The 25,526-nt window shown below is 32.6% G+C and overlaps 1 protein-coding gene across 1 annotated transcript; it reads right to left on the bottom strand.

Annotated features, from left to right (window-relative positions):
• Positions 1-668: 668 nt before the first annotated feature.
• On the bottom strand, positions 669-25,288 carry LOC120325621 (uncharacterized). The gene is made up of 26 exons (XM_039391690.2): positions 25,039-25,288; positions 24,431-24,458; positions 24,143-24,222; positions 23,889-24,002; positions 23,237-23,364; positions 22,409-22,526; positions 21,811-21,975; positions 21,308-21,427; positions 18,286-18,440; positions 16,787-16,949; positions 16,019-16,138; positions 15,275-15,400; positions 14,698-14,784; positions 14,519-14,620; positions 13,776-13,868; positions 11,703-12,717; positions 10,941-11,027; positions 10,620-10,744; positions 8,550-8,737; positions 7,995-8,090; positions 7,365-7,461; positions 6,660-6,733; positions 5,845-5,924; positions 5,173-5,319; positions 4,494-4,653; positions 669-3,811 (listed from the first exon to the last, which is right to left on the bottom strand). The coding sequence occupies exons 1-26, from the start codon at positions 25,135-25,137 to the stop codon at positions 3,292-3,294; spliced, it is 4,287 nt and encodes a 1,428-aa protein (XP_039247624.2). The 5' UTR covers positions 25,138-25,288; the 3' UTR covers positions 669-3,291.
• Between the last annotated feature and the right edge of the window lie 238 nt (positions 25,289-25,526).

Below are 25,526 nucleotides of genomic sequence, written 5' to 3'. Positions count from 1 at the left end.
AGTTAGGGGATCCCAAAACAGCGCTCTTAATCCATAGTGACACCTTTTGTCCCATCACTAATTAATTGATAACTCGCTAATTATACGACATAATTCGCCCAAAATCAATAGGCTTCTGGTCCGAGATATGATGAATGCACATGCGAAATCTGGAGCAGATTCAATCGCTTTCGTGAGATATCGCGTGCATCTAACACACAGACAGACAAATACCCATCAACATACTTACCGATTAAAATCGATAAGTGATAAGATCAATAACCAAAAGTTTAGTGCGAGCAACTACTAGAAAGCCTATGTTGAATAAAGTTGCGGTTTTATCCAGTTATTAGTGTATCTGGGCCCCCCATTTATTCGAAGGTTGCGCACCCTGTAATAGACCACACACATCGCTTTTATTTATTGAAAAACTATCTACTGAATGGCTCCCCAATGCTCGGAAGTTGCGCAAATAGATTTATACGGGTATGTATATATGGAAGCGACTGGAAAACAATATGGTTCCGCATGTCAGTTCATGAAATTGGTATAGAATAGCCATTTCGTTCACATAGTCCTCCATTAATCAGATTGAATGAATTCTTGATCTTCGCACCTATATAAGCATATTACTATGATTGTGATCCACACATTCCTGCTGTTCAGCCTTCAGAAATTTTAAAAAGACATTTATCTATGATGCGATTCATTATATTTGACAAACATGTACAACATTAAAGAATATTGATAAAAAAAAGATTTTCAGAAAGTAACAAATGTCATGTAAGCATAGAAATAAGAAAATTGTTACGATGTCAGATGGGACAGGAGCATTTCTAATATAGCACCACAAGGTCGGAAAGCATCTTGTGTCAAAAATTGTACTACACTCCATATAAACACTAGGTAAATAGTTCAACTGTCAACAATATTGCTTGTCCAAAGGCAGACAAACAGGTGGATGGATGGAGGTTCATCAATAACCTATTTAAATATTGAACACCAAAGGTTATTTTATTTTTGAACCTAAAAAAAGTCACTAACATTTTTTTTTATCACATTTATTTATTTATTGGGAATCCATTCTTATTACGCTTACGTGTGTCAACTTTCTATTGCCATTTTAATTAATAACATGAGATAAATTTTGGGGAATTGAAGTCAGTCAAATGATGTTTAGGTAAATAGTAAGCAAGCTATGGCACGAGGTGAAACTCTGGAGGAAACATTGATAACTATAGTAGAAACTAAAAGTATCTTTGAAGTTTCCGCTCACTTGAATGAATACTTTAAACAATATATAAAAGAATATTTCAATGTCATTAGAAATCAAAGATTTTGGTTTTGGGTTAGTTTTAATATGTCTATTTTTGAATTGCAGAAATATTGTTTTCATTAGAATATTATTCAACCTGGTACTGATAAATACAAAACGGAATGTGCAAAGGACAATAGTATAAAATACAATAATGCACATAAGTATACAATAAAGTTCACCAGCATAGATAATATATATATATGATACTTTTGAATATATTTTACATAGCAAGAATACAAATATCAAATCTTTGGATAAAAAAAGCAACAATCTGAATCTACTTCACAGGTTCGAATTCGCATATTCCCAAGATATCTTTTTATCGTTAAATGCAAATGTAACTAAAAGTTTGAGAATTAGGCTTGAGAATTATATTTACAAAATTATTACTTGAGCAGTGGTATTAAAAACAAAAAGAATCCAAGAATTTCTGAAGTTGAGGCGAGAAGTATATATATATGTCTACAAATTTTTGCCTCCTCAGAAATATCTTACTTTTAATTTCACTACCCACAGATTTTCCCAAAGTTATCAAATTTGAATTCTTATTATTAAAGTATTGCATTGAAAAAAATTTTTTATGGTAAGCTAGATTGGTTTCCAAACTGTCCCAATCATAAATGGCACAAATGAATTTATTGTGTATCTTGGAAGTTAAGAAGAAAAATGCATATGAAAGAAAATATTTAAATGTAAGCTCTACTTGACTCTATACAGTGAGTGCAATGGTTACTCAAAATTGATTCTAAAATATTCAATGAAATTTTACCCAGATTCACCCATTACTGACCATCCATCAGTAGACTAGAAATCAAAATTTTAAAAACAGTGATACTATTTTGGTCCAATGTGTAGTTTAAGCAGAAAGAAGTTGAAACGACCAAAAGACAAGGAAAATAATGAAGCGAAACATCACATCACAGACATTGATAGTAGTGTAACAATAATAAGTACATTAAAACATCAAATTTTCTTTAAATATACCACAGTGACCAAAAGATCGACGTATTATACCGGTCATATCTGCCTTACAAAATAAAAACAATCTGACTGTAAGATTTACAATATTACAAAGTTAACATGTTAAAAGAAGGCAAAAACAACCATGCGATGTAACAGTACTAAATGTACAAGTAATAAAGAAAGATACAAACAATAAATTAACTACAGCACAGTGTCAAAGAGATAATTCAAATTTACTCTAAAACTACAGTTTATTCATTTTTACATATTTCTCGAAAGCAAAAGTATTTATTTTTTGTCGATCCGCCAATTTTCTCAAAACATGTAAGATGACATATTATCGGAGCAAAAAACTATATGCAATATAAGTAACACAGCAGCAAAGTTGATTCAAAAATAAGTAAACTCCTGTGATGAATTAGGATTCCACGTATTATTGGTACATCAAAACACAGCATTGGGACCAATTAACAATCTTGCATTATCACTGTAAAGCGGAATCCAGATACAATCAGAAAAGTACACAATTGTTTGGGTAATACTGAACTGGAAGATAATTTGAAATAAAGATTTTGCCACAAGTCTTTTGAATATAAAACTATCAAATATTACAATTCTATAATATTTTAGTCGCAATATTCCCCCATTCCTATATTAATTACATGTAATTTAGATTGATTCTATGTATGTAACACTGCTACTGTGCATCACTAAGGACAATCAACAAGATAATTTAACACTGAACAGCAATATATTTATTTGATTTATAATATATATTTACTACTAAAGCATGAAAAATGTAAGCGAAAAAGTAGTAAGATATTAAGACAATGTATTTGAGAATAAAATCCGATAAAATTTGGAACAAGTTTCAGTATCTAAGACATGGGAAAACAACTAAAAGGGAACGATAACCACGTCTGTTCTACCCTATATGACAAAATATAGCATAGAATTTTTGTACCAACAACAATATATGATTTACCATTGACTTTGTTCTTGTTGAAAACAAGCAAGATTTGGGGCAAATGCTATCTTTTGGGTAATTTAGATTGCTGTTTACTCTGAAATGATAAAGTTGTTTTAGCCCCGTTAGTTATTTTACTTTTAGTCATTTTACTCTTATCATGGTCCCACACATTTCCATTCGTTAACGAAGTTTTAGGTTTGCCGTTCTGTGAAATATTTGAAGTCTTTTTCTTCAGAGCAGAAGAGTCTTTAGATGGAGTAACTGTCGTACCGAAAGCTATTTTTCGACTTTCTTTCTGCATCTGCGCAGTTCGAGTTATACCTGTAAGTGACGAAGTGCTACTTTGACCAGATAGAGGTTCACGTCTCCATATGTTGGTGGTATTATGTTTATCATTGTCTGCCTTCAATTTTGATTTTTGTTCTTTGTCATCTGTGTTTCTCGAACTCGGTTTTGTTTGAGTTTTGATTCCACCATTTGGAACGAGGGATAATGGAAGAGATCTCTTTGGTATACTTGATACTGTAGATGATGTTGATGAATCACGATGTGGTGATGGTACTGGACGATATCTCCGTCTCCTGGTGGAAAAAAATACGATGAAATATAACACGAGTTCAGTTGAAAATAATGAAATCATAAGCATATACAATTGAAGCAATTCAACACTTAATCCCCATTTTCAAATAAGAACTAAAATTCCTAAAACAGAACAGAAGGTACTAAATTATTGTGTATTGAACTACAGGTCTTTTCTCCTTGTCTATGCCCTATTTCAGATAAGTACGTGGCCGTTGCCCCAAAGATGCTTGAACGAGATAGCATCAAAGTGATAAATTATAACATAATCACAAACAGAATCCACTTGATATTTCTTGGACATAGATCATACTACTTTTATTTAATACAGAAGAGTCAATTTTACTGTTGTTACAGCATTAACAGACGCATTCACCAGAGAAAAAGCAGAGACTGTGATAGGCAGCTTGCATAAACACAACCAAAGCAGGTTTGTCAATAACAAGATTTATAATAAAATGTTTTAACCCTTGGAGTAAACAACAGATTCCTGAATGCAAATTTATATCAGAACAAATCCATGATCTTTCAGTACTTATCACATGTGAGAATACATTCAAACGTATCACGCTACAAAAAAGTGCTATGTATAATACATAAAAATGCCTTTTTAGGGGGGGAAGGGGTCTGAACCCTAACCAAACCTTGGCTACACCCCTGTTCTGTACAATTCTATATTCTCACCTGGCTTGAACGATTAAATTTTGAGTTTGTGGCTTCTTCCCCACAGGTGGTCTTGGAACACGAGCTGGACTAGGACCAATCACATCTTCTTTTGCAAAATCAACCCTTTCACTCCTTTCTAACTTTGGTTTTTGTGGCGATGATGTTTTCTCTTTTACTCCTTATGATGAAATAAAAAATAAGAGTGCTTTGTATGATTTAACCATAAAAATAATAATCGAGCAATAATGAAGTTGCTCTATCTTCCGTTATTTATTATTAATTTCCTCTACCAAATTTACCATAGAACTTTATGAACACCCTGTATTCATGATTTTGTTAGATATGGTACCATCTTCAATAACAGTGTTAGAATTATTATATTCCTTGAAACCATTCTTCATAAAGACTTTTTAATGCGCTAAATTTTTTTGTTATCTCAGGCTCACTAAAAACAGGTTATAACCAGATCATATTCAGAATGAATCACTTTCACTTGGATATTAAAATATCAAATCTCCTTTTAAAGCAAGATGGTACCAATCATACATGTGAAATTGAATGGACACGATTCACATATCGCTGGATATTTGTGGCTGCTCAAAAAGAGCCTTATTCGGAGCAAAAGGTGTGAATAAGGCAGAGTTCATTCCTTTTCCATGCACAAAAAAAATTTATTCTCGACTTCCTTATTACTTACCTTTTGATTCTAGAAGCTTGGACTTGGGTATATTCTTCTCCAGTTGTTTATTATTATTCTGATTACATAGTGGGGAAGTAATCGATCTGGGACTTGGAGCAGGTGATATTGATGATGATATTGAACTCAATTTCTCCAATTTTGTACCTGAAAATATAACAAAGCCTGAGTGAATAAATTTTATACAAAATATTGTTTGTCTCCTACTACGCTAGTTTCAACCTCGATATACATTAGGCATTGCCATTAGGCAACTTAAATTATACTTCACTCAACAACAAACTTTTGCATTCGATACACTAACTTGTGGGGTCGACAGCTCTTTTCAAAGTTCAAATACCATAAAAAATTAGAAGCTTTTAGCAGCTTTCTCATGAACAACTTCAGTCTACAATGAAAACGGTTTAAGTGTTTGTGACACCTCCTAAAGCCAAGATGTCTTATATTATTCGGTGCTGATTACATCACAAATATGAGGGTTGGAACAAAAACAACTTGACACCCTGCACTTTGTAGAATGTTATCTATATATAGTGAAAACAACTTCAAAAATATTACTGCATCCAAAATATTGGATGATTAATATGTTATGGGAAAATATCAACTTTGAATCCCACATTGAAACATTAAAGTTTATTGATCTTTCCAGCGACACTGAAAGACAAAACTCACCTTTTGATTTCTTTAAATTGGATGAAAGAGGTGATACTGATCTATCCATACTTGGTATTGGAAGTGGTTTCGTGATTTTTCTGGAGAAAAAAGATAAGTCTTGTTAAGCAATCTCAATTTTGAAAAGTTCGTTAGCTAACAATTAGAATTGATCACACAAAACTAAATTTGCAACAATAATTAGCTGTCAATAATAGTATCATAGCATAGTCAATATAAGTGAATTCAGCAACAACCAGTTTCTATGACTACCATGGGCAAACTACAGCCCTTGGACCAAATCCGGCTCATTGGGTAATTCAATCTGGCCCACTTGATGCTACCACAACCAAACTGAAACCAAATTTTGATGTTTTAGCTAAATAATAGTTCAAGGAATTTGTTGGGATTGCGATTAAATTTAGTTTTGGTTTATGACTTATTGTTTTCTACTTTTGTTTTTGTAACACTGTAAATATGGTTCACGAAATGTAACTTTTTATGTCACACTTACATGGCCCGCCTGTCTAGGTGGATGAAATTTTTGGCCCTTGGTCCAATAACCTTGCCCACCCCTGTTCTATGGTGTTGATATCATATCTACTACTTGTCGATGTTATTTCAGTGTTAAAACTCCTCTCAGAATAAAACATTCTATTGTACTGACACTTCAGAAATATTGTGGAGAAATTCATGCTTACTTCAATTTTCACTAACGAGACATTTACTTTTATGTGTTTAGAAATTTTGGTAAAATAATAATCATAAACTTTTACCGTTGTTTACATGCGATCATTCTATTGACTGAACTTATCGCATTCATGTGAAATACTCACCCAGTTGCAGGTTTCCTTGATCTATCCATATCAACCATGAAATTTGGAATTGTTTTCTGATCATCTTCCACATTCTGAATACAAATGGAAAATGAAAATATGTAGAGCTTGAACAGTAGGGGTACACTTTGAAATGAAATAACTGAATCAATGAAAATTTACTCAGATACTAAACCCAATACAGAAAGATATATTAGCATGCCTTCAAAAATTACACCAAATTAATTAGGTATGTAGCTGGTGTACCAACAAGGTAGTAAAGTAATAATGATGAGGTACTATTTAAATGGCACTCCTGAAGTTAACTAATTTTGTTCGCCTACTTTACATCAAGTTGTGTAAAGGGACGGAAGCCCTTGGGCAACGATTCACTTGGCTAACACAGACAGTCTCCGAACTCGTAATAGAACTAAAATAGGGAAATCGGATAAAATTATGGCCTAACCTTAACTTGGTACACATACTTCGGGAGTACCACTTTAATATCATTCGATATATTCGAACACATCACTTCTATATTAAAGTGTTTATATTGAACTATGTATCAAAATTATGATATTTGCCAAATTTTGGTTTGAAATATCAGTAGGACATTCTAGTGTAAAATGCTATATTTATTTTACATAATAATATATAATAATTATGTACTAGTTATCATAAATACATTTGGAAAGTTAAATGATGATATGATATAACTGATAATACCTTTTTTTCAACAAAATTCTTGAGAGCAGCTGGATATTTTAAATCATTTTCAAAATTTGATTCTCTGTCCTCATTGTACTTTGATAAATGACTCAAACTGAACAAAATATTCAGGATATGACAATCAAAAATGTGTTCCTCACAATATTACAATTTACAAATATAAAAAATTGCGTTTTGAAATAAAACATCCTGCTTCAAAAAGGTGTGTGGTTTTACTCATCCAATATGAGGATTAAACAATTGTTTACATTTTTAAGGTAAACATAACATCGATAAAACATACTGAAACAGATAACTGCATTAGTGTTAAATGGGTCTAAGCCTGACATGGGCAAACTATGGTCCGCTGGCCAAATCTGGCCCGTTGGGTAATTTAAGTTGGCTCGCCTGATGCTGCCACAACCAAAAGCTAAAAATAACTCAAGAATTTGTTGATTTTGCAAATTAATTTCGGCACGGGGCCCATTGTTTTCCACTTTTACATGGCCCTCCAGTCTAGATGGGCAAAATTCCTGGTCCCTACTCAAAAACCTTGCCCACCCCTGCTAAGCCTAAAGAATCCATTTAAGACGGCAAAAAGGTACAATATGCTTTGATGCTAATCAGTAGTAAAAATATGTCCCTTACTTGATACCAACTCTAGATGCAGCTGCTGCAAAATAATCTTCTTCCAAATTATGAATCGCATCATATTCATGACGAGAACCTTTCCTTATTCCTCTCCTGATAAAATAAAAGAAGAAATGGTTAAACAGTGGAAATATGGTGGATTGAGCCCTAGAGGGCTATGATTTGAATCATAAAAAGTTGAAAATTATGTTAGTAATTTAGTTTATAAAACTCAGCTTGTAAATTTTTCCGGTCTCTGAATATTGTTAAAACAAATTATCCCACGATAATCCAAATTCTGATATGAAGCTGTAAGGAATACATTAATTAACACTAGGTATGCAGCAACAATACTAAATGATTCTTCAGGCAAATATCTTGTACGAAAAATTTGTAGCATGCATTTTAATTGCAATGTAGAGCTAGAGAAAAATAACGGGTAAAATCTTAATAAAAAAATGATAAAATTAAGATGACAAAAAATTTTGCATAATTGTAAATTAACACTACGAACATTTTTTTACTTGAAGAATCAATGCAGATTCCCCATGAGGAATAATTAAATAAACTTGCCTCAACATTTGTCTATCAGAAGTTGATGTCAGCATGCTTTCTTCTTTTTCCGAAGCAATTTCTTCTTCCAAAGATGCAGGAATTAAATCGGAATGACTTCGAGATGATTCTCCTCTGTTTTTCTTATCCTTGTTCAAATTTAATCTTGGTTTCAAATTACTGGCTGGTTTTCTTCTTGGAATCGTAGACTGTTAATTATAATAAGTATGAATGATTATGAAACACACTAAAATTAAGGCTTCGCATTATAAGAAATAAACCAATACATCTGATAACATATGTAGGCTATGGCTAACACATGTTTACAATAATCATAATGAACAAAATAATGGAAAAATATTTCAAGGGTTCTGTGAATATGATTAAACTTTTGAATATCAAGAATCCAATCTATTTTAATATGGGTCTGGTTCCAACATGAACAAGTTTGTAATAATAAGCAATTTATCCTAAAATGAATAGTAACAAATATTTGGATTGACAAGGTAATATCTGAAGCAATTCTAATATTCAATACCTGCTTCTAACTTAAACTTTCCCCGACCAAATAACTGTACAATAAATAAAAATTATCTGACAATTTTTAAACTATTGCAAAATCACTAGTAATACCTCACCAAACCAACCACAAACCAATTTACAGAGCTGACACCTATTTCTGACTCCCTGAATTGAACTGAATAAGCATGCTACTTTACCCATTGAATATATTACGTTAACAAAATATTATTAAATTGAAACTGGTATGCCATTTTCTGTATTTTGGTATTAACTTTTGGTATCCAATATTCCATATTTTCAAATACACAATTTTGAATAGCTCAAACATCACATTTGTCAAACTAAATTCTATTTCTGACGCAGACATCAAAATCCAAATGTACATCTTCATTTTTGGGTTAGGCCATAATTTATTCCGATATTTCAGATTTAGTTCTATTACGAGTTCAGGGACTGTCTGTGTTAGCTAGGTGGATTTGCCTTGCCCTTGGTTTGCCTTGCCTTGCCCATAGGTTTCAGTCCCTTTACACAACTTGATGTAAAATAGGTGAACAAAACTAGTTACCTCCATATTGGTACACACACTTCTGGAGCGACCTAAATTCTATCTCTGTTGCAGATCACCAAAATCCAAGTGAGCAACCTAATTTTCAACAACAACCTGAAACTTCGCTGCACTCACCCAAGCTCAACACTAAATGAATCTGAAAAAGCTCTCACCACAATACAGGTAATCATTTCCTACTTAATTACAACACACCACAGGTAGAGGATTAGTAATGCTTGTATTATGATAAACTAAGTAAACTAGGCTTGGATTAGACTAGTATAATCTCATATTGCCAGAGAAGATTAAAATCAAATTGATTGAAATAAGTTATTCGATTTCGAAATTTATAGTAATTTCACAATGTTAATAATGTACATAGAATATAAGTATTCAAAAACATATTATTAAAAGGATGAAGTAGTTAGACAATTTCCATATTGCCTAAAAATGCATACACCTGACAACTCACAGACTAATGAACTATATAGTTACAGTTCCCCATTAACCAGGACTATCCAATATATATTGAATATTCGAATCAATCCAAAATTAATTACAGTACATTCATTACTTTAAATGCATGATTTTAAGAATAATTTAGAATATATATTTTTTGATTATTATTTATAAGTTAAAAGTCTAGCAGTATGACCAAAAAGGATTTCATTTAATCCACAAAAACTATAATAAAAATGAGAATCTACACTGCATTTCCACATCAATCTCACTGGATATACATTGCCTTATCTGTTTTTCTATGTGTTACTCGTTAAACATGACCAATTTAAAATATTTGAATTTCCATACGCAATAACACTAAATAAGGTATTGTAGATAAATTAGTTTAGGTCATACCTTTTGGTTATCCACAGACCAGCCTTTGCTATTTAGGTTAAGTAAAACTTTGATTCGCTACCTGATAACTCGACCGGTGTCTTTTTACAGCAAATAAACCCCTCATTTATTTCATGCATATGAATATGGGCATGTTTGTTACAAAGGAGGGCAGAGTAACTTACCTGATCATGACCATCTTTATTCAAATCAATATTGCTCAAACTCGATTCTGACACATCAGATGGTGCGACTGGTTTGTTACGAGCCAAAGACATTGCTTTCATGAACGGTGTGCGTTCACCAGTAGCTGAATTTTAAAAAATAACATTATCATGAATGTCAGATGTTAGCTAAATATTTGACATTTCTGGCATTCTGGAGCATAAAAATATTTAGTGCAAAAAGCATTACGTCATGGCAAAATGCAGTACCGGTAGTTTATATTATATACAAACATTATATACAAAGTGAAAAAAAACTTAGCAATTAGCATAACCTCTTACTTGAAATAATTCTTTTATTGGCATCACTCAGTGATTTGTAACTTGGTGAGAACAGATCAGGTGACGATGCTGAAGAATGACGTTCTCCTGATTTGAATACAAAAATAAACAGTGAGATATAACTCAAACTCAGAGTTGGGGCTCGCACATATCTGCACGGCCTGTTCTTGTAATACAACCGCAGCAAATGGGTACAGTGCACCGCAGCAGATGAGTTCTGTGATGTTTGGCAATACAAAATTATTTATTTAAGTAAAACGTGTCATGTTAAGGCAGTGACATACATAAATTTTCAGAAATGGGTGAGCCTGTTGTTACAGAGTTTGATACAGTGATTTTGAATCTTATCACATCTGAAAACCATTTGATAAAACTATATTTTCTCATTTTAGCAAATGTGTATAAGATAACAAACTGAACATTCAAAAATGTTGTGATCAGTATAGTTTAGAAAATAACCTAATTCAGGAATGAATTTATAAAGAAAAAAGTGAGACATGGGTTATATGCCAAACGATATCTACTGCAATCTATGTGGCACTAGTCAACCCAAATGCAGCTCTACGGGCACAGTAGTCGCTTGAAGTGAAATCTTGAACTTGCTTTGATCAAGTTATCACAAAATTTAATATTAGATATTTTGTTCTTTTCATTCAAATATTCCAAATAAGAAAATGCTGCTAGTTTGTTATCACTAGATGTAAATTAGAGAATTCAAAATAGAACAGAGCAAAAATTAATTTGAAAAAAAGCAAACAATACCTTTACTGCCTCCAGCACTGTAACCAGAGTGACCGCCAGCATCAGATTGATGTACTGGTGGGCTACTTGCTGATGAACTTGAACTTTGCGTACCGACGGAAGGTTTTTTAAGTCCCATTTTTAGTTTATTCGAAGATCTCGAAAACCTGTCTTTGGGACCAAAAACGGATTCGGCACTTTTTGACAAACCAGATTTCCTCTTTGGAAGCAGAGATGACATTTCTTGCTTTTCGTGAGATTGCAAAATTGTCAATGAAATTTCTTTATTTTGCATATCTTTTTCTTTATTCTCAGTACTTGGTGGTGATTTTTTAATAAATGTAAGGCCAGATTTGAATGTTTGTGGATGTCGATGCATTTGAGCATCTTTTTCTTGCACTTTTGAGTCTCTACTAAGACTTGTCGATTTATAGGATTTACTCGGTTGAGGCAATCTACTTTTTTCACTTATTGTGGACGGTGAGTGCTTCTTATCATGTGATTCGGTAGATTGGACGGAGCTTGGTTTATTCACAGTTTCTTTTTTACCTTCCTTGTTCAAAACAGTAGGAACCGGTTTCGACTGGCTTGTTCCCGATTTTACCAGTCCAGACAAAAGTAAATCCAACTCTGCTGAAATATTCCCATGTTTTTCATCATTGTCAATAGCAACAGTTTTAATAGAAGGCTTATGCGACATATCATTATCAACCTTTTTAAAGCTTGTTCCAGGGTTTATTTGCTTATCATTAAGATGATTTTCATGCAAATCAGAATTTTCATTTTTCTGGTCTAATTTTTCATTGGGAGGTTTAGTTAGTTTTTCAACTTCTTTATCATTTGAAGCTTCAATGAATAATTTTTGAGGAGTTTCTGGTGAAATTTTATTCTCTTCAATGTCTTTCGTATTCCTACTATGATTGATGTCTTTGGATTGAAGATCAGAGGCAAGTATAGGAGTTGGCATCACAAGAGGAAAACTATCAGCAATTTGTCTTTCGATGGCTGGTACGGATGAAATATCTGGAGGCATTTCCTGAAATAAATATAATTGTTTTACTCTTCTAAAACCGATCAACTTGATAAGAATTTTTTCGACCATTCAAGGCATGTAAATGACACACGTAATATCTATTGTCAGAAAGGTCTTCTCAAGTACTATATAATAAATGTCACTATAAATCTGACTACAGCACCAGAAAATAGAGCAGGGGTGGACAAGTTTTTCGGACCAGGGGCTAAAATTTTGCCCACCAAAACTGGTGGGCCATGTAAGTGTGATGTAAAAAGTTACATTTGATGAATAATATTTACAGTGTTACAAAAAGCAAAAGTGAAAAGCAATAAACCTTGTGCCAATTTAATCGCAATTTCAACAAATTCCTTGGTTGGAACTATTTTTTAGCTAAACATGAAGTGTGGTTAAGTTTTGTTGTGGCAGCATCAGGCGGTTCAGATTGACGAGCCAGATTTGGCCCGTAGTTTGCCCATGTCAGAGCTAATGCAAAAATTCTATATAGTCTGGATAGTAATATTCAGTTTTACATTCCAAATCGTGCAAATTATCTTGCAATTTCAACACAAGATCAGACTGTGGGTCTGCAATAACTCCAGCGTTATGAGATTTGAATCCAAGATGTGTAATTTGTGATGATAACGCTGTTAAGTCTAACATAGTGGTCCTACCCTCAAGCGGGCGCGTCTCACAAGAGGGGCGTTGACAATTTTTTTGAGGGGTAGTAAAGCTAACTAAAAATTAAAACATTTGTTAGATTCGATCTCGTCCACCTCATTTTGGATACCGGTATTTACATTTCAAAGCTTTTCATTTATTTCATTATTTAAGTTCCATCCATGTATTTTTAAAATGTTTTTTTAATAAAACATACTTTCGCGTTACTATCTGTTATTTGTAGCTTATTGTCAGCTAGGTATTTTTGAGGTAGGGCCCGAGACTTTGAGTTTGAGAACCACTGGTCTAACACTTTAACTGTTAAACCATCGAACTGTACAATTCGGTTACTGTGCGCTGCTTATTAACTAATCATATTCCATTTACATAACATAAGTGGACTAAAGAAAATTTAATCAAACCTGCATTTCTTCCTTAGCATCTTCATGTTCACCATGACTTGGACTTCCTTCTGCAACTTTCTTTTCAATTTTAGGTTCCCCAGTAATTTGATCCTAGGACAAAAATACAATAATCAATATAAATATACTTCAACAGCACTGAGCACAATAATTTCAACAATGGCCATATAGAAATACCATGCACAGAAAACTTTAGAATTTACAATGCAGTGCGTAAAGCAAAAATGGGATCAAACATCTTATTGCAACATATGAAAAATTGTATGAATTGATATTTATCCAGAATGTTTTGCCAATAAAATAAAATGGTCTAAAATAGTGATCCAATGCATTAAATACAGTTCTGCTTTGGATAGTACTTACCGATACTTTGGTACTTGATGCACTAACTGATTTAATATCTTTCCATATTTTCTCAGTCCTACAAAATCTTTATATTTTTACTCAAAATTTCTGCTGGCTTTTATAGTACACAAGCACACCTTCCTTGACATTTGGTACCATTCTTTTAAAATTTGACAAGTAGGATATTTTGCTAACATTGCTGCCATATCCATATTTTGTGGGCATGATGGCCCAGTGGTTAAAGCATTGGACTCAACTACGTTGGCATCGCAGGCCCAGAACTCGGGTTCAAATCTCATGCCCACCGACTCACCCAGGCTGTATTAAGTTTGGCAGGCAATGCCGAACCAAAAGGATTCTAGTTCTTTCAATTAATAATTATATCTATATCAGTCAACCTTTTTGGTGTTATCTTTTTCAATTTCATCTGAGGCCGATTTGAAATCTTCATTAGCCAAATTGTGCTCTTTTCCAGTCTTTTCAATATTCGTATTTGCAACCTGAAATAAAATAAAACATAGTGAAATGAAAAATAATTTACTTTCCAATTCAAAAATAATCTTATGTGAAAACTGACCTCGTCTAAACTTTCAACTTTTTCCTTGTTTACTTCAACAAAACCAGTTGAAGCCATTCCAGGTTTCACTGGCAAATCATTTTCAACCTTAAAAAAAGCAATGTTATAAAAAATAAGTCCTGACCTGCACTAAAACACAAGCATTTATCAACCTGAGTTACAAATTTCTCATCTACATATCGAGGCAAATATAAATAGGATTATTCTAGTCTAGTGTGATGGCCTAGCAATAAACATGAAACTGCGTGTTGGCATCACAGGTTGCACATTTTGGGTTCAAATCCCATGACCACCACCTCACCACCGGGAGGCAATGCCAAACTGCAAAGATTTCAATCATTTCGAAAAAATTGTTGCGTCTTACATATCGTCGGATATCACTGGCTGCGCATACACGGTCTCATTCAAAGCGAGAGGGTGTATGAGTGTATGTGAAAATTTTTTTTTTTTAAATAATTATCTTTTTTTTTTTAATAATTAACTTCTACTTATAAAAGGTGAAGTCCAATTATCAAGACCATATAATGACTTGGTGATTATCACAATCAATAATAACTTGATAAAATGTAAATGTTACCTCATTTTCATCAACATCCTCTATTATTATTTTATCTTCAGCTTTAATTTTTTCATCCAGTTTATCATTTGAATGTAATTCAACTAATTCTTTTTCATCAACTTGATAATCAGCATTCAGTGACGTCTAAATGTAGCATACATCCTACTGTTATTGATTGTTAACCATAACCCAAGCCAACCAAACTGAGACAGAGAACTATTTAGACACAAACAACATGTTGCATTTAAATGTTGTCCAGTTTAAGTCACCATTTAGCATACTCCATATCATTTGCAAATTGCCTCAACCAAAATGAGGGCTTCACTTGAAAGGTTTACAAAAACTCAAAAAAAAGAAAAACGAGGAAAACATATAATTTTAAATTTTAAGCATTAAACTTTGAGTAGAAAACCAGCTTTAAAAGCATCTATTTCATTAAAATTTTTTACAAATAATTTTTTTTTCAGAATTTCAACATTCGCCGTCTCATCTTAATACCCTCCAAAATATATCGTTCATTATAATATAATCACAACTAAAATTAGAACCAATCCATGTTAAATAAGTGGTGAATTTTGGTAGTATATGACTTAGTATATGAATGAATACTAAAAAGTGAATCGTGAATCTTAAAAAGTGCTGACACTTGACATGCATTGAAAAGTATCATAAAAACCTGACCAGAATTAACTTGCTCTCGCAGACATTTTAATTAACAATTTAGCGCCAGTCAAATTTTTATAAAGATAATGAAAACCTTACATTTTTTTGAGGTAGAGATACAACTTGTGGTATAGGTAATTTTCTTCTTGGACTTGAACCAGGACTTGCATTTGCATTAGCAGCATGAATAATTCCACTTGTAACCCAAGGATGTAAATCCTGAATTTGGAGAAATTACGAGCATAAACAAATAATCTGATGATAAAATAACAACATAGAAAAGCTCATATCCAAATCCACTTCATATTCTAGAATTGCGATTCTATACCAGGGGTGGGCAACCTTTTCCGGCTCGCGTGCCGAAATCGACTAACTTTAATGACAAAAGTCTTTCGCGTGCTGACCAAAATTGTCGAGAGCTCACTCAGTTGTGACGTCATAATATATTTCTTTAATGCCATATGTCATGAATGGACAAAAAAGACTTTAAATAAATAACGGATTGTTAACAAACAATAATGATTAAACGGACGCAGAGTTTAAACAGATAATTCAGAGTCTTGAAACTTTTTATCTGAAAAAAAAAAAATGATTTTGTTTCTGAAGCCTCGCTCACGTGACGAATAAATGGGCTCGCGTGCCAAGTTCGGCAGGGGTTGCCCAGCCCTGTTCTATACTATGTTACAATTGAATTTCAAATATTTCAGATAAATGTAATTTTTAATAGGGCCTACATAAGCGATGACCAAAATCAAACAACTCACTACACCAAATTCATGTGATCCAAGTTTCTGTTTTCTTTGGGTCCACCCGTATATGAAATGAATAACCTATATGAAAATAAACAATTGAAGATTGAATCACTACCTGTAGTATTCTGGGAGGTGATCTAGTATGAACAGCAGGTATAAGAGGTGGTGGTGATTGAGCATTATTTATTTGTTGTCCATCTTCATACATCATATTTGCCGCAGCATCAAGTTCATGATCTGTATTAGCAGCTTCAACTACACCAGAAACAACTTCCATTCTGTAAAATTATTTTGGTAAACATGTATTTCATTATGATACTATTACAGTATTCAAGGGAATATATGACAAAAGTGTTTTTATGCTTATACATACCAGCCTTATATCTCCTTGCAAAGTACTGGTCACGACAAGAGGGCTTTAACTCAAGGGCAAAACTCGGAAAAGCACTTTTTTGGACAAAAGGTAAACATAGATTTTTGATTTTAAACTTCTGTGAATTTTCATTGAAATACTTTAGTGAATATTGCTTCAGAATATGATTAGATACCAGCCCAAAGAGTGCACATTTTCTGGTAATGCTTTCAAATAAAAAAAAATTCTAAATTTTAACATTCACCCTTTCGGCTTAAATACCTCATCTTACGGTGTTCATTTGTCATAGAGACATTAAGAAATTGCTTCCAACAAAATCATTCTTTGATTGTGGTATAATCACTGATCACAAGTGAAATAAAATATATTACATGTTAGGTTGGTGGCTCACCTTGGTGGTGTGGTTGGAATTGGTATTGATATGCTTGATTAAAATTTCTCACCAGCTGTTAATTGCTTGATTAATGACCGAATATTACTGTTTTTAATCAAGGGGTCATAGTAGAAATTAACATTGAAAAATCATGAAACATTCAAGAAGAAACATCCAACTTCCAAACATATTTTAGTAAAAATTATAATATAGCAATAAATCACATTTTACCTACAAGTTCTCAGATAAATACACATTTTCATTATTATTACAAATATGCGCAAATGGGCCATGCCTACATGGCACAATATATGTATAGGCCATGCATCTGGTTGGCAGAAAATATTCATTAATATTAACGGGCAGTAAAGGGTCAATCCGTCTTTATACTGCATATCGTAAATGGGCGCCAACATCTGCTACAAGTCATGAATAATTTAGAATTACCTGCAGACCAAGTCCTGAAAGATAATGCATAAGGTGTGGAGATTCACATAGTATACTGGCAAGGCTACTATACTATTAAGACTATCATGTAAGAAAGGGTACTCACAAGAATCATAATTATCATTTATCATATGGTACATTACATTAGAAGATCTGAAATGCAATTTATACTTCTAGGTTCGTATTTGATGATTCACATTTTATGTATTACACTAAATTGTATAATAACATGCTTCTCTTGACATACTTACTGTTACTGTACTGTTGCAAAACAATCTCGAAAAAGAAAACAATGCTTAAACATATGGAATGATCTAATGATTGTCACCCCAACAACAATTGAGAAAAACAATTTATATGTACACTGAATAAAACTATTTTGTATTCATTGTACACTATGAGTAAAAATAACATTATTTACCCAGCAGGTCCAGCAGTTTGTCTGTCCCCTCTAGGTGGTGTTGAAGTTGTTGTTGTTGTGACAGATCCTTCTCCGCAACCTCTTTCCCAGTCAAATGGATCAGATTCTCTGATATTTTTCCTCATCATTATTTCATTGAATAGATTCTGTATCATCTAAAAAAACATTTATATTCGTAAGGAACGTATATTGAAAGGAAGCTAAGTAAAGCTGTAAGTATTTTCCTTTGCGTCAGCGCTAATCATGGATATAAGAATTTTGGATATGTTTCCAAAAAAATTGTATAAAATTTATATCTTGATGTGTTTGTAAGACTTTGTCATGAGAAATACTGATAGGATTAAGAATCAAAACCATGATTTATTACATCACACATATAATCATATGAAGAAAGAATACACAAATTTTGTTTCATTGGGCAACAGTTTCAGGAAATTGTCCAAAGCAAGGCCACGCATGCTCACCTAAAAAATAATAAAAAGATTGATTTCTGAGCAAAGCTGATTTGCTGATTGATATGAGACTTATTGAAGCAGTTCATCTCAATATAATTAGAAAAAAAATTATGAGGTAACAAATTTGGAAAACAATCATGGGGTAACAAATTTGGAAAACAATTATGGGGTAACGAATTTGGAAAACAATTGAATGGGGTAAGGAATTAGGAAAACAATTATGGGGTAACGAATTTGGAAAACAATCATGGGGTAACAAATTTGGAAAACAATCATGGGGTAACAAATTTGGAAAACAATTATGGGGTAACGAATTTGGAAAACAATTATGGGGTAACGAATTTGGAAAACAATTGAATGGGGTAAGGAATTAGGAAAACAATTATGGGGTAACGAATTTGGAAAACAATTAAATGGGGTAAGGAATTAGGAAAACAATTATGGGGTAACGAATTTGGAAAACAATTATGGGGTAACGAATTTGGAAAAGAATTAAATGGGGTAAGGAATTAGGAAAACAATGGGGGTAAGGAATTAGGAAAACAGTTATGGGGGAACGAATTAGGAAAACAGTTATGGGGTGACGAATTTGGAAAACAATTATGGGGTAACGAATTTGGAAAAAAATATTGGGGTAGCGAATTTGGAAAACAATTAAGGGGTAGCGAATTCGGAAAACAATCATGGGGTAGCGAATATGGAAAACAATCATGGGGTAACGAATTTGGAAAACAATTAAATTTGGTAAGGAATTAGGAAAACAATTATGGGGTAACGAATTTTACATAACTGAAGTTCTAGGAAAAAAACTTTGGGAAAAGAATATTTTGTTTGGTAGGTACTGTAAAAATAGTTGAGAAGTTCACGACCAAAAACCTGAACCTCAAAACTTTCATTGGAGGGACAAGTGTATTAAAGTTCAGATGAACATAGTCCATTATATTATAATATCTTTAGAATTCTTTAGAAGCACTAAGGTTGCCAATGAGAAGCAATTTTCAGTTTTGCATAAAGTATAATTAGATACAAAGATTCATTGCCAAATCAATCATATCTGAACATCATTAACATTGAATTAGCAATGATCCATTACAAGTTCTTTGGTCTGTAGTTAAACGTAGATTGAAAATAAAGATGAAGCATGAGTGATTACATACTACGTTTTACGCACAAAATAATTAGCATAGACAAATCATCGGTGAATCTAATTAAATTTGAGTTGAGTATTACGTTAGAGTGGCACACACTGTGTTAAAAATAAATTGAATATTTTTATATTAAAACAATGAATCATCTTTAGCTGAACTACAGTGATGATTTAATATTATAGAGCCAATGAAGATTTGCATGACTTTATTAAGGCATTTATCAGATTTATTAAAAAATAATAATTGTAATTCATAGAACATGGATTAAGAGCATTATCCTCATGTAGGTATCAGACAAAGGATTAAATTACAAGTCAAAAGGATATTAATTTAGAATCAATTTCAATTCGAAGTATTTTTATTAGGATCAAAATCACAATGATGGTTGTAGATCAGATGCCATGACACTTTTTAAAGCGCTCCAGAAGTATGTGTACCAATATGGAGGGAACTAATTTTGTTCGCCTACTTTACATCAAGTTGTGTAAAGGGACTGATTACCATGGGTAGGAGGTAAATTCACTTGGCTAACACAGACAGTCCCTGAACTCGTAAGAAAACTAAAATTATGGTCAATTGCAACTGTTCAATACAAACAAATAAGCTACAATCTCTGAAGACGCCGAGGGAACATAGTAAGTCAGAATTTATTGATTTTCCATTCTCCTCCCAAGAGAGAAAAGAAAACTGCCACATTGCAACTTAATAATATTGTGTATCCTGTAATCAATATTAATCGAGTCCACAGCCCACCATTTGCTAGCTTGTGGAAAGATATTGGAAAACTGAAGATTTTTGAACTTAATATAATGATAAAAGCATACAATATAATAACAATATCACTCTGGGTTGCTATATAGTAAAGAGAGTCTGAATAGAAATCAATTGTGTGTTGATTAAAATGACATTAATCAACCTTGTGTGAATAATATAATTTAAATCAAAAATGAAATTCCATACCGAGTGATTACTATGCTAAATCCCACATGAAGTCATTTTTCAATGTGAATGAGATAGAAAAAAAAAAAGGTTTGTCAAAGATTAGCCTACTATCTATGGCAGTGATAATTGTTGAATTTGAATGGATTTAATACAGGGTTTGAGTTTAAAGTCAACTACTATAAGTATTCCAAACTACTATTTTTTGTCTATTATTTCAGCTTAAATAACATCTATAAACAAAACATTTATTTATCCCCATACTAACAGAATATCAAAAATATGAAAGCAGGACAGAAATAAAATAATCCTCATTATGACGTCAGTACTTGACATACCACAAACAATCTAATAGCGTTAATTTGGAAACAAGGGTTGTTGATCATATTGTTGATGAATACTTAAACACCCATGGATTCAATAATTAACCAAATCCCAAAATATTCGAATCCTGTTTGTAATAGAAATAAATGAAATTACCTGATAGTCTGGCTTCTTGTAGTAATTGAGAGATAATAAATGATCATGAAGTTCCAAAAATTCATGTGGCATGTGTTTCAGAAGTAGTCGGTAGTCGTATTTTTCCTTCATTGTCCCAACCTGAGTTCCAAAATTAACATTATATTGTAATTAATTATTAAACGTTCAACCATAAAATACTCCTTATCGATGCAAAAAATAATTTCCCCTTCCAAATAATAAGGCTGATCAAAAATATATAAAATGTTCCTAAACTCTCTTTACCATAACAAGAAAACAGCTGTGATAAGTGTCAATGACAACAAAGATAAAAACTATTCAATATATTTATGATAATAAGAGGAATCAATTTGTCATCCCATGCTAATGTTCTAATTTATTTTCACAGGTTCAATTTTTCATCTCAAAAGCAGTTGATACTGTTAATTGCCCAAAAAGATTCATTGACAAGAAAGCTGTCGCAGTCACGATCAGATTCTTCAAATTTGAAATTTCTCTCACACCTGTTCTTTATCTTTAATTTTTCTCCATGGAAGTTGTCCATTGACAAACTCTACCAGCATATAAATTAATGACCACAAATCGTCATGACGACCCATTTCTCTGTTACGATGGGCATTCACTGAGGCATAACGTACTGTGCCACGAAATCCAGCAACTGGACGAGCCTGTAAAATCACGATAGAACTGTTATATACAACTATTACAAGGATTCATATGTAAAATTGAGATCTGCATCTCAACCAAACAAGAAAAAAGTCGAAATGTCATTTAAAAACAATGAGAGTTATTGTATATACCTGCATATAAGCCAAGTTCAAAACTCAAAAAAAAAGTTGCCAAACTAAGGGGTCACCTTATACGTGCATAACTCTGATCGCCCTAAAAATGACAGAATTTTGAAACACTTCTTACCGTTATTAATAAAAGTAAAACATACCAATATTAGTTATCATTCTCATAAATTCCCTTCCGATACCATTTGCTGTGATAGGTGCGTATGGTGTGTTACTATTTGTATGGTCGGCATATATGCGAATTTTTATAAATTTACCATTTTAAGGGGGTAAGCTTATATATATGAGGATATATGGTACTTACCGGTCTAACATCCCCAGAAGCATTGGTATACTGTCTTGCTAAACCAAAATCGAGCATATAAACAACTCTGTTTGTTGCAGATGTTCTTCCCATTGCAAAATTTGAAGGCTTCACATCTCTTTAAAAACAGAAATTACAATTTATTTTCACTGCAATCAGGAATGAAAAAATTAATTTAGTTAGACCTTCTCAGTTCTTGCAAATTTAGCATGCTTGTGCAAAATGTTATAAATAATAGACAGATTAAAATTATAAGGTGACAAAAGTTGAGAAGAGTTATTATTCAGACCAAATCATATAGTTAACACACTGCCCAGTATCCCAATTTCCAGTAAAGCACTTCCTACTTTATAACCCTTTTGAAGTAATTCTATAAACACCATTATATGTACTTAAATACAGAAAATTAACTTTTATTGTAGTGAAAGTAGCCAATTCAACAAGTAATTTATATTTAGTAGACTGTTGTAATATAGGTATATGGCTGTTTGTATTTCCTCAGGCTACACTAGACCAATATTCAATATTTGATTAGTGGGAATCAGTGAGAAAAAAAAGGAATTTATAGTTTCCCTCAGAATATCACCCCCTTCATATTGTTTACTTTTCCAAAGGCAAAGCGATCAGCTACAAGTAAACTCTTAGTTAAACTTCCAATACCGGTAACACATAAGAATTTTGCTTCAAAGAAAAGTATAAATTCGTCACAATACAAATGGCGAGACGATAACTTATTATTTTAACTCTGTAAGAACAAATATTTGCCTACAAATGCACAATTGCCACAGAGTTATTTAATATTGCAAAATACTTGATAAGCCCCGTTACCTGTGCAAAAAACCAACACTGTGAATATTTTCAATAGCAGCAAGAATTTGGCGTCCTAGTCTAATGGTTGTGCTTATTGTGAACATTCCCCTTGGTTGGCTTCTTCTTAATTCTGCCAAGTTACGACCCTATGAAAAAGTAAATTATAAAAATCAAACCTAACATACATTAACACAAAATGCTGCATGTAAGCTTGTTTTGAGCATATAAATGATAGTAATGCATTGGATTCTGATATCCACAAGCCATACTTCTCACTCAACATTGATTTTCACGGATTTTATCGTTTCATGGAGTGTATATTGGGACACAATCAAAATTAGTTTTGGATCGATTGGTATACGAGCGAGTAATGGTCGGCAATTAGTAAATCTCTGAAATAGGACATGCAAAATACTCTTCCGAACGTATTCTCGCAAAGGGAAGGTAGCAACAATCAACAATGAAATTTATTCAACAGCGTTTTTCAATTAGTGACACACAACTTTTGAACCTTTGGTACACTGTTCTAATTCCACCCCTATAATGACACCTCAACATTTGCATATCAACTTTCTTGGTTTTGTATAAGTTTAAAATTAAAATTAAATTAAAAAAAACGGTAAGCCAACCACATAATCATGAACAATATTAATAATACAGGAATTCTTACCACAAGAGACATAACAACATAATTGAATCTATCATTGCGACCACATGCAATAAATCTACAGATATGAGCTTTGCCTTGCAGACTTTTCAGAACAGCGACTTCCATCTTCAACACCTTTTGAGCAAAAAAATTAAAAAAATTATTAGCAATTTTCCTATTTCAAAAGGAACATCAATAACAGATTCTGATCACAACACCTGAAAAAGCTAGCAAAGATTTATTTTAAAAATATATATAAAATTTTTGAATTCTACCTGTTTGGTCTGTCTTGCAGACTCCGCTTTGACAGCGACAGCTTCACCATTAGATGTGTCGACTGCCTCATAAATTTCTCCTAGGAATACAAATATAAAAAATGCTTGTATAAGAATGTCAAATATCTCTATAATGATTCACCATATGGTTATGTCTTTCTTATGAAGCCTGAATACAAGTTAGCAGCTGTGATAGAAATTATGGAAGCTGTATAAATATTTGCTATAGATGTTGAAGTACATATAGAAGTAAATAATTCACAATTAATATTAAAATATCCAACATACCAAATCCCCCTCCACCAATCTTCCGCGTCTAAACAGAAAAGAAAATATTAATGCTGTTAATTCACTAAGTTTAGAAAAAATCCAGTATAAAATAGATGGTATGTTTTCCATCTTATATTGGAGGACAAGAGAAACGTATTTTGTAACAGTTGCAGAGTCTGTAGCAGTGGTTCCCAAAGTTGAGTGGCCGAGGGCCAAAATTAAAAGCAAAAGATTATTTGCAAGCTGGGATAGTGCAACGCATGAATTGTTACGAATATACACGCATGCTAAACTGCGATAATGACATAACAATTGGCGATTTCTAGAACGCGGAAAGGTAAAAACATAAAGCCTCGAACAATTTTACTTAAAATTGGCAACCATATTGAAGCTCCCTACCTAGCAGTGGCTGCTTATGTTGAGCCTTGTTTAGAGTGAAAGGCAGTTAAATATGTTAAATATGTATGTATATAAAAAAGTAGAATTTAAAAATAAAAAACTGGGAAAAATATTTTAACATCAACACCTCCATCTTAATTTATGCAATAAATAATATTACATTTCAAGCATTCTAACTTCTGATTTAAAATAAGTTATTAATATAACATAACAAGCTGTATAATTACAATTTTCCATTTTTCTTTGACAAATATTCCAGTCTCCAATAAAGACTCTTCTGAATTTGTTCTGGATGTTGGATTCCCATCTTGCACTTTTATATTCATGACTATATCCTCATAGTTTTATCTCCACTACTATGTTTAATCGTTTGCTTAAATGGTATCTTCCCATTTATCCGTAATCCAACGTAGATTGAATACAAAACTGAAGCATACTTCTATGTTACAAGATTTTTAGTTTACTATAGTGTTTACAAAAGAAAAAAATAAGTTAATGTTGCAAATTTGTCCTGTTTTAAATAACAGTAATATGGTACTAGAATAATATACAGTGTTCATGTAATCATTAATTAAATTGGGTAAAAAAAATTTAATGTGCTTCTTGTACAGTTGTAACTAATAGTGGCCAGTAGTGGGCATATAAAGGTGTATTAAATGAAGTAAAAAAAAACTCGAATAAGCACTGAATAAATAAAGCAAAACTGGTTAAGATA

The sequence above is a fragment of the Styela clava genome, chromosome 4, assembly GCF_964204865.1.
Source record: "Styela clava chromosome 4, kaStyClav1.hap1.2, whole genome shotgun sequence".
In the NCBI taxonomy this organism is placed as follows: Eukaryota; Metazoa; Chordata; class Ascidiacea; order Stolidobranchia; family Styelidae; genus Styela; species Styela clava.
Note: the sequence above shows the minus strand (reverse complement) of the source record. Positions and strands in the feature narration are given on the sequence as shown.